This window comes from Apis mellifera, linkage group LG1, assembly GCF_003254395.2.
Source record: "Apis mellifera strain DH4 linkage group LG1, Amel_HAv3.1, whole genome shotgun sequence".
Taxonomy (NCBI): domain Eukaryota; kingdom Metazoa; phylum Arthropoda; class Insecta; order Hymenoptera; family Apidae; genus Apis; species Apis mellifera.
In genome coordinates, this window is record NC_037638.1 from 27,670,529 (window position 1) to 27,682,322 (window position 11,794).

At 26.9% G+C, this 11,794-nt stretch overlaps 1 protein-coding gene across 6 annotated transcripts in view; it reads left to right on the plus strand.

Moving 5' to 3' along the window:
- Positions 1 to 5,720, plus strand: part of LOC409923 (leishmanolysin-like peptidase) — an 85,294-nt gene extending 79,574 nt beyond the window's left edge. For 5 of the 6 annotated variants that reach the window (XM_026442077.1, XM_016912869.2, XM_016912872.2 and 2 more), the window contains 7 exons: positions 158 to 383; positions 976 to 1,169; positions 1,475 to 1,607; positions 2,059 to 2,218; positions 2,532 to 2,698; positions 2,817 to 2,936; positions 3,181 to 5,720. In XM_026442077.1, coding sequence (XP_026297862.1) covers positions 158 to 383; positions 976 to 1,169; positions 1,475 to 1,607; positions 2,059 to 2,218; positions 2,532 to 2,698; positions 2,817 to 2,936; positions 3,181 to 3,339 — 1,159 coding nt within the window. In that variant the 3' untranslated portion in view covers positions 3,340 to 5,720. The remainder of the gene's footprint in view (positions 1 to 157; positions 384 to 975; positions 1,170 to 1,474; positions 1,608 to 2,058; positions 2,219 to 2,531; positions 2,699 to 2,816; positions 2,937 to 3,180) is intronic. The other variant, XM_026442083.1, reaches the window with a different exon arrangement.
- The last annotated feature ends 6,074 nt before the right edge of the window (positions 5,721 to 11,794 follow it).

Below are 11,794 nucleotides of genomic sequence, written 5' to 3' on the forward strand. Positions count from 1 at the left end.
CGAGAAAAAAATGTAAAAAAACATTCGTATTTTCTTCTAATCTCGCGTCCAAATCGTGTCCTTTCATATCGCGTATCGAATCAATGTTTTTTTCTTATACGTTCAATTTTCGTTATTATATACACACACACATATATATATCTATACGTGATATCAGGTTACAAACGCATCAATGGAGTGAAAACACGATTCGAACCGTGGTCAGGCCATATTGGCAAGTGCATGGAGGTTACGTAGAAAGATCGATACAAATGATAGTGACACCGAGAGTTCGTGCCGAAGTTCAAGCTCACTTCAATTGTCCGGAGCTGGAAGGCGCGGAGCTAGAGGATCAGGGGGGAGATGGCACGGCATTGACGCATTGGGAAAAACGAGTATTCGAGGTAAATCGTTACAAATACCGTTACGATAACGACCGTAACGACTATCCTTGATCGTTTTATCGAATTCGACGAATGGTATTCGACGCGTAATTAAATAATTAAAGCAGTTTTTAAAATGTAGCGATCTTTTTCTTTTTTTATTTTTTTTATTTTTTTCTTTTCTCTTTACTTAAGAATCATTAATCGTGTAATTCGTAAGCAAAATTAAATCAATCGTATCACTGATATTCATATAGTGAAATAAATCTGATATCGAATTAAATTTTATCGTAAGTAAAACAAAATTCTAGGAAGAAGAATATCGTTAATAAGTAATTATCGTTTAATAGATACACACTTAAAAATACATTTAATAAGAGGCGATGGGGATAGAAATATAATGCTATTATAATAACGCTTGAAAATAAACAAATTGTTTATTATATTTTTATATTATTTTTCCATCCCCTTTTTAATGCAATTTAATTATCTATCGTTTCATTAGCTCAAAATGTTTTCATATTTGCAATTAATTTTAAAAATATCGCGCATCGTGACGTACTTACTTTGATATTTTGTACAATCTAAACGTCACGATCTTTTATCGTTTTAGAACGAAGCAATGACGGGGACGCATACTCAAAATCCAGTTTATTCAAGGATAACGCTCGCTCTTATGGAAGATACCGGATGGTATAGCGCGAATTACTCGATGGCACAAGAATTAGGATGGGGTAGGAATCTCGGCTGCAATTTTTCGATGAAGTCGTGTAAGGAGTGGATATCTTCAAAATCGTTTCGGTTGTCGTATGTATTCCAAAAAAGTAATGCAGAAATAGAAAACATTTTTATCATATTTTAATTTAAGAACGTAGATGGACGCGAAATGCATAATTTTATTTAACGATATTACGTAATAACAATATTTAATTGAGTCTATTATTTATAATAATAATAATAATAATAATAATAATAATAATAATAATAATAATAATAATAATAATAAACGCTATGTTGTAATATAAAAACAACGAGAAAATTGTCGTGAAGACAAAAGTGAAATAGATATTTATTATATATCTTTAATATCGAAGTTTACTATCGTTTTTCAGGGGAAAGTCTATTCATCCCTTTTGTAACAAAGTGAAACAAGATCCATTACAGACCGAGTGTACCGATGACCGAAGTTCAGTGGCATTGTGTAACTTGATCAAATACTCGCAACCTCTACCTAAGAAATATCAGGTATAAAATTATTACACGTACCTACATTCGTAAAATATCTTTGCTCCATTTAATAAATACAGTCATTCGTTTATTTAAGATCTTATTATATACATGTATATATATATTTAACTATATAGTTTAATTATATAAAAAATATTTTCTTCTTTTTTTTTTATCATTCGTCCGAAATGAATAAATAAAAAATTTTTTCTGTTATTATTTTACACTTTCCGCTTCTTTAGAATATCTTATGGATATTCTTGTCGATTTTTAATCGTCGATATCATCAAATCGAGTAATTTCTTATTTTTCTTTAAATCGTGAATCGTTAAATTTTTGGGCACGTGTAACTCGATATTCTATATTTATGTCATTTATAAGTAAAATATATGCAAAACGTAGATAATATAAAAAAAATATATCCATTTGCCTAAAGACTTAATTATCATATCGATGTTTCGAATCTTAGAACTTTGACTTTATACCTCACGTGGCAGCTGGAGAGGAACATTACTACGGTGGTTCGGTATCTCTAGCGGATTATTGTCCATACATTCAAGAGTTTACGTGGAGAGCTCGAAATATAGTAGTTAGAGGCTCTCATTGTCTCTACGAAGAGAACAATCCTCGTAAGTCTCTTAACGCTCTTATTAATAACTGTATCATCCAATAATCTATTTCATCCCGTGATAAATAGTTATTTTTTATTTAAATCAACGACATTTTACTTAATAATATAATTCATACTTCTCGCTTAGAGAAAGAAATAATTTTGATATTTTTTTTAATACTTTTTAATTCAAAGAAAATACACTGATATTGGTTGAACTATTTATTTTTCATTTTTTACACCTTAGTTAATAATATAATTGATATAATTTTTGTATCGAAATAGTGAGTAAAACGATAAAACTCGTTAATCGGATTGTTTTCTGTCAACAGATCCGGACAAAAATTTTGCTTTAGAAAAATACGGTGCACATTCGAGATGCTTTGATCATACGAATCAAATGTGGGAAGAAAGAACGTGTAAACAAGCTAGGCAATGGCAACATTGGGGTTCCGGATGTTATCGATATAAATGTGAAGTTGGTAGATTACATATTATAGTCAGTATCAGAAAAACCGTTTTACAATCTTCTTTATTATTAACACGTTTATTAATTCGTTTTCGTTTTCTTTAGCATAGCCTAATCGTATAAATTTCGATATATCTGATTTTTTTAGGTCGCAAATTACACGTACACATGTTATCATGCTGGCCAAGAAATTTCAATCAGAATAATACAAAATGACTGGCTTCATAAAGGAGCTCTAATTTGCCCTCCATGTAGAGACATTTGTCAGGTGAGAATAAATATTATTTGATGTAATTTAATTTACAAATACATCGTATATCGAATAATACAAGTTAATAAAATTTATAAAAATATCTTTCATAACGAAGATCGTATTGACGAAATAAAATTGAGAAATAAAATAAATACACGAGAGAAAGAATCTCGTCTTCCCATACGTCCTTTACTCGCGCCACGTGTGTAATAATCTAAATTCTTACTTCGTTTCATTCTTGTTTATTTTTCTGTTACAGGCGGAATTAAAAGAGAAACACGAATATTGCAAGCCGGGAGATGAACATCCACCGCCAACGTATTATCACAGAGACAATTTGTATTGTGCATCCGCGGCAAAATTTACAAATTTATCCTTACCATTCCTTACTTTAATTTATTTCTTTGTTTTTAGATGATATGTCGTGGAACTTAGGTAATATTTTCATCGATATTAAAACTAGGTTGACAAATTCTAATAACGCATCGTTGAAACGTCGTTTCTGAATTCGCATTTTTGAATTACGATACGTACGTAAATACTAGCGTAATGCTCTAGCTGGAAATATTTTTGAAACCACGTACGTGAGACGTCTCGCGATATGTTTCGTATCTAAACCGAGGTGACAATTCTATTTTTACCATTTATCGTGTAAAGAGTATTTTCTTAACAAAATTTTATATATCAGCAAATATAAAAATACGCAAAATACGAGTTTAAAGATAAATTTAAACTCATATTTCATATTTTGCATTTTGTTTTTGTTAAAGTCTCTGGAAAAAGAGACTGGCAATACACTCTACCTTACCATGGTTAATGTTCAGTTCCCTGTACTCGTACTCGTAACGTTAAAAAGACTACAGTTTCGATGGTTTATAAAATGGCGATAATACGTATTTTCCGTAAATCGTATTCTGGTGTGTATTTGCACCCACAATAGATACGCTCAAGACCGATATTCTCTCGATACCGAGGGCCGTCTTGATCATCGCGTCTGCCTACTTTGTCGATTGCCTCGTTACCCTCTCCCACCCCCCACCCCTTTTCCCTTCCCTCGTCAACAATGTACTCAATCCCATCTTCGCTACCGTTAGCAAATAGTTCATTTTTCGATTCACTGGCTTTCTCCAATCTTACCTCCTTCTGAGTTGTGCATCCCATGTATTTCCTCCCGAGAGTTTTCAATCCATTAACCACTGTTTCGGATGGCCATGCTATGACGACACTGTCCACTTGACTTATCCGATTTTTACGTAAAACACGATCTGTTTCCTTTCTTCCACTTTCTTTTTTTTTTATTGTTGAGGAGAGGAGGGGGGAGCTTAATTATGCACTTCCATCCATTCCAATGGGAGATTCACCAAGGCCTAAAACAAATTCGATATATTTGTTAAAAAAATTCCTTATACGCTTCCTTTGAATCGCGGAAATGTTACCTTGGAAATAATTATAAATTTTGGTCAATTTCTCAGATCTAAGCCAGCGATAATTTCATTATTATTAATTTTATTATTTAAAGTTTTATTATATTATATTATTAAAAAAGAATCAATTAGTTAGATTTTTATCGATAAAATCGTATTTGAATAATTCTTCTCAAATATCTTTTTCGATTCATCATTCGATGTGATAAGAAAATCTGTTACAGAAATTTCAGTCGTCATTCGATTCTCTTTCCGCCTTGTTATCAACTCGGAGGAATATTTATGTATATCTCGATATTATCTCGTATTTCTATATCATTCTGTCGATGCATATCGTCGCATGTCACTTCCATATTTATATGGAATATTGTTTATCTCGAGTCAGTTGATAAAGATTCCTTTAAGGAAGTAGGTTGCCGTGTATATAGAAAAAGCTTCCTCGATGAGCCGTTACCGTTTGTGTTAATATCCGCTCGATCGCTGTATCCACGTCATATTTGCGTTTATCGGTAAATTACCGTGATGATCGATCGTTATCAAGAAAAATATTTTTCCTTTCCTTACTCCAAATAGTGCGAGTAATAATACAGTTAATTGTTACAACAAAAATAAATACGAATGTTCATTAATTTCTCGGTTCGGTAGAACATCTTCCTCGCTCTCGTCTTCGATTTCACGTCATCGCAATGTTTGCTGTTCTATTCTATCGTTAGAGATTTTCCTCTCTCTCTAGTATTCAAGATTTTCGCTTCTCTCGCTTCTTCGCTTATCCTCATAGACAAAATTATCCTTCCACTCGGTTACATCTTTTATCTAGATATTTCTATATCTATACGCTACTATTTTACTTAACATATCTACGCTCATTTTTTATTCACAGGCCCATTCATAAGTTTCATTCTTCTCACGATTCATTTTTGGATATCGTCTGGATAGTTCGCGTGTCTTATTCTCATACTCGATCTTACAATGCGTGATCTCGATGCATTCCTCTTAGCCTCCTGTTTCACGGTTCTCTCTTTGAGAGGCATTGGTATAGGCCTCCATTCTCGGATACCAACGTGAACACATTAATTATCCATTTTGTCGGCTTGTATCTGTTCAACGAACGCTATACCTCGTTAGAAGAATTTCACAGCACCAGCCGATCATATTGGATCATATTGGACTGCCATAACTTGTATATAGTCGATGAATCCTTCGACGTTGTTGCTAAAGAAAGACACAAAGAGTACAGCAGGGTTAAATACGCTTCGTACTATTATCTGATATATTTAAGAGGGAAAAAGGGGGCTCGCGCATGTGTCTTTTACTTTTAAAATATAAGACGACAATGTATTAGAGATGAAGAAAAAATATAACATATGATACAACGGAATATCTATACGATAAATGATATTTCAATGATATTTTAATATATATATACACGTATGTTTTTTGGTTCCTTTTTTTCTATCGTAAAAATTAAATGTTACAATTCTTTTAAAAATCAAATTTGCAAATGCAATTTCTTTAAATTTATTTTATACGTTCTCAGATAAATATACGATGGATAAAATGGATCATTCTGCATATACAGTAATTCTCCTTGATATATTTCAAGTATTTCAAATATATAATAGTATATAATTACGTATAATAATTATGCCGCCCATTTTATTATTATTATTATCTTTTATAAATATCGCTTTTCTTTTATATTCAATTTTTTTTCTAGTTATATAAGAATCTTGCTTTACGAATTAATCATTTTTATTGTTAATTATTACTGAACCGCGACGAATTATATTAGAAAATATATATATCAAAATATATATATATATATATATATGTATATGTACGAGTGCCAATATTATCTATTTTTTGTTTAAATAACAATTTTAGTTATCGATTAAATACGTATACTATTTTACGATTAGTAATCCTTATTCATCTATCATTTGAAAATTCTTACAACAAATATACATATACATACAATAATTCTTATTGATATTATTTCAAGTATTTCAAATATTTATTTCTACAAATATTCTATAAAAAAAAAAAAGATATACGAAATTCAAAGATCGCATAATATTATAGTCATAATTTTCTTATAAACATAATTGAATTTTTAAATATTTTTTCTAAGAAATAAAATAATCCGAAATTTCAAAATTTATTTTACTTCGATATATTTTTTTTTACTTCAAAAAATGAATAAGGATTAAATGATTAAAACTATTTGCAACAATTTTTCATTGTCACCTCGGAAATATTTTCATTTATAAATATAAAAACATTAGATTATTGACGGATGTTATAAAATTATAAAACTATATGTAGTTCGATCATTGGTATCGAATATCTATATTTATTGTTTATTTCTTCTAAAATAAAAAAATAAACGCGTTCGAACTTGCTTCGCGAAGAATTGTGCAACGGAAGAAGAAAGAATTAATTTTTCTACGAGATTAACGAGATATAACGTGAATTTGCTTTTATAATGCAATTTTAATAGATTACAATATCATATCTATAAAAAATATAAAAATATTATAAAAAATCGGCAAAAAATATGGGAACATCTTGAAAATAGAAGTGGAATTGTTTTAAAAGTGCGTGTAACACGAGTATGGATCAAAGTATGGATGAGAAGTGATTATTTCTTGGAAATAAATATCAGAGAGAATAAGATGTAAATATTGAGACGAAATAATAATGATAAGTAAGACAATGTAGAAAAAACTTTTATGAACGTAAGAAGAATACGTATTTCACGCGTGATGTAATTTTTATTATCGTGTAAATGAAATAATTATATGAAATCTTTCCTTTTTTTTTTTTTCTTTTTTTTCATTATATTTGTACGAAATATAAACATTTTGTACACACAACTTTTTAACATTCCATTAGGTACAAAATTTAAAAAATTCAAAATTATATAATTATCAATATGTAAAATATGAAATAATTAATAATGAAAGATTTAAAAGATTAAAGTGATTTGTAAGTATAAGAATATAATGTTTAAATCGCGTTAAGAATCCTTAGTAGTTTAAGAAATCTAATAATATGTTAATATGTTATTATCTCGAAAAATTAAATTACCGAGACGGTGTTTATGCGGATAGAAAATGTAATTTAAAATTTTGAATTCGATATCATTTCATCGATCGAAAGTTCCCTAATCAGAAAAATGTAATCGTGAAAAATATATACGAACATAGAAAATTATATTTTGAACTATAGAAAGAAAAACTTTTTCGTTCTTCTTTTACCAACATTTGCAAATTTAAACTATTTATCCGATTCGATCTAAATGTCGATGGACGATATAGAATTTTTGTCATCGCAGTGAATTAAATTAAAAATCTATTGCTGCCTTTAAATCGGATATAATTCCAAGTGATAAAGCTTTATTTGACACCAACGTAATAAAATGCCATTTATTAATTTTTATTATTATAAGTAACGAAATCTTTTTTATAACGATAACCTATATTTTAAGACCGTTCTCAGGGTCTAATATTTTCAATTTAAGTAATTTAAGCAAATATTCAATTATATTACTATCGATAGTTATTACGTTTAATTAATTAAGAATATATTCGTAAAGAATACATTTGATACGTTATCATTAAAAATTCGTTATTAAATATTTTTATCTTGTTATACTTAATCTATATTTGCGTATTTATAGCATTAGCTATTGTACAGTTATTATTTGTACGATAATGTTTTCAAATAATCTTATAGAAGAAACGATATATAAATACGTAAAACATGGATTAAAATAACATTCCGAGAAAAAAGAAATTTACAAAAAATTTTTATATATTTATCGTACGAAATGCTATTGTCAAATATTTTCTTTCGCTTCTTATAAAGAACAAAATATGGCAAAATAATATAATCTAAATTTGTAGAATTTAGATCAATATTAATGTACAATCGTTATGTACAATAATATCGATTAATTAATTTATTTATTATATATATTAATTATTATATATAATTTGATAATTTTATATCAAGTTACAATAATTTAATAATAAAATAATAAATTATAATATTATTAGTTAAAAATAACAATCACAGCGTGAAATTGTCGAAACTATTTGACAGCCTAAGAATAAGAAATTTCAAAGCCTATTCGATATGCTAGAAAATTTCCAAGGAAAATCGTATATCCGGGGATATCGATTAAACGGGAATAGCTGTCAATCGTTCCTGACGTTCGTTGCCGCTGTGAACACGTGCCGATGTAAAAACAAATCTATCCATCTATTATATTGTATAAATCGTTTTGTAAATTGTATAAACTTATTCTTGTAAATAAATGATATTGTACAAAATGTAAAGGTAGGCCTCTTCTCATCACCACAATTAATTACATCAATTAAAAATTTAAAAGTTAAACATTGAATAATATCAGATGTAATAGAGTTTTTTTAACATTGAACAGCCTACGTTTATAATCATCCGATTCTTTCAATTTTTTGGAAAAGAACGTCAAATACTGTTCATACGTTCTATATCGTTATAATAAATGAATATTTGATGATTTTCAGTAAAAGAAGGAGCGAGGAGAAGAAGGGGAGGCAAGCAACATATCATAATACAAAATATAAGAATTGTAATCGAATAACGAACAAAATTTGCAATCATATTTTTTTCACTTCATACATTTTTTTATTCTTATCATAAGAAATAAAATATACGTATAGGATACAACATTACTAATTTTATCTAACACCATTATATATTTTATATATTTATATTATATATTATATTTCAAATAACGAACAAAAATATTATTTACAAGAATTGTGTGTGTATTTGTGTGTATGTGTGTGTGTATGTATACACATAATTTATCCAAATTAACATTGTAATGGATATTGTAAAATTCTTAATAATTAATTTTACATTATTTCTGATGGATATAGAAGATGCGAATAATTTAATTTTATAAAAAGTTGAAGTTAATAATTGTGAATAACGAAGCGTAAATAATCTGAAGTATATCGAAAAGTTTTTTTAATCAAAATTTTAATCAATGTATTGGAAATTTATATACAAAAATTTAAATTTTTTAAAAACTTGGTAAATTAATTACATTTATTTATTTTATATATGTATATTTATCGACACAAAATATACAAAAAATATTCCAATTAAAACAATTATTTTAATATAAAATAAGAAATAAAATTCGTAATTATTTTTATTTTGATTATTTATACGTTTCATCTAAATTCTTCGTTTAATATTTTATTTCTAGTTTTTCTAATTATATAAGTATTCCAAGTATCTAAAATTGATACGCGTTGTCTTATTCGATACAAAAATGATTTATTCCCTATTCGATAGGGAGTAGTTATTTGTGTTCGAGGCAATGATAAATGTTTCGTTTCATCGTTACGAAGGAGCTTTCACGTTGTTGTTGGTGAGCCAACAGGCAGTGTTTCGCTCTTATCGACTCTCAACAATTCGATCTTAGTTTTACTAATATATATTCTAATATTGTAAAAGATTCTAATATAGATCATATGTTTTTTCTTTCTCTTTTCCTTCTTCTTTTTCTTCTTCTTCTTCTTTTTCTTTTTCTTTTTCTTCATCTCTTTCTCCTTTGTCTTACAATTTTATATACTTAATTTTATATTTTACTCCATAAGAAAATTATAATATTTGCGATTAAACACAAGTAACTATTACATTTTTTTCCTTATTATATAATAATCATTTAACGAATAAAATGGGAATTATATCGCATAAATATAAATATTGTAATCGTAAAATTTAAAAAAAAATAATAAAACGTTAAATAATAAAACGTTGAATATCGAACTAAGGTATGTACAAAATTATTTACAATAAGTTACATAGTTATATTTAACAATATGTATGTATATGAAAAATATTATTTAAAAAGTAAAATTCAATTCAAAATTTTTACGAAAATTTGTTGATTTTACATCGTACAATTTACAACGATTTTCGTATCTATCGTCACAATGTATTCCAGCATTACATTTAATAAAAACCGTACATTACATTAATATATTATATAATAATAAATATGTATAACTTAACGTAGCATTGTAAATAATTTAAAAATTGAAAAAAAATGTAGCTAAGATTTATGCAACTAGCATAATATTGTATAATACGTTAAAATCGTATAATTATACAATATATAATAGATAAGATTATATATTTCCACTATTTTATTACATGTACCATTTTTAAATTCTACCTATATTATTATTATTATTTTTATAAATACACGAAATATTTTATAGTAAAAATATTTGCAAAAAATTAATTATGTTCAAAACCGATATATCGATAAATTTTTTAATACAACAAAAGTAAATTGAAACACATTCGTATATTAAAAATCAAGAGAGATATAAAGAATTCATTTTAAATTTCTAGTTTCGAGACAATGATTATCCAAGAAAATGATAAATTTTTACGTTTTTTTTTATTCTTTTATTTTTGAAGAATATCCTGTTTTTTTTGCATTAAAAAAAGTTAAAATAATTATAAATTATTTCAACGATAACAAAACGGAATATAATATAATATATGTGTTATCTCTTATTACTTATTAAACAAATTAAACAAAATTAATTTAACGTTTTCCAGATTATCCAATACATAAACTGAATATATATATATATTGGATATCGGTATATATATATATACATGTTGTATATTATTCGGATTATATCAATATATATTAACTATATTCGAAACTATATATTCCAACTATATATTCGAATATAACATTACATCAACTTTTCTTCTTTTTAATTATGAAGCATATGTAAATCAAATCATTTTATTATCAATTGTTCCATCTGCTCGAATGTTGTTTTTTTAATTTTAATTTTAATTTCTTTTTCATTATAAATATAAATTATATTTGTTAAATTATTTATGTTATGTTAATGTTATATTTATGTTAAATAACATTGTTGAATCCAATATATGCATAATATTGACGTACACGGAAATATTATTATGTTCATATTCAATATACGGTTGTTTACATTTAGGAATTTTTCATATGAAGAAACGTCATATGAATAATTTTTCAAACTTATATAACTATAACAGTCCCTGAATCATTTATTTCGTATGATATAACAATCCTAAAGTATTCGTATTTGCAATTTTTTTCAAATTTTCAACTCTTTTTCTCATTTTTAACTTTTTCATTTTTTTAACTTTCTGTACTTTTATACTTTTTGAAACCACGATCTATTTACAAATGATCAAAGTATTATACACACTTTTGCGTTACGTGAGATTTAATTTCTTTGTATAAATAACTCAATCATAATTGAAACAAGAAGAATACAAAACATTTAAAACATTACGATTACTTTTTATTAATTACTAAATTAATAATTTCTTAAATTTAGAAAATTCAAAAAAATGTAATATACATTCGTA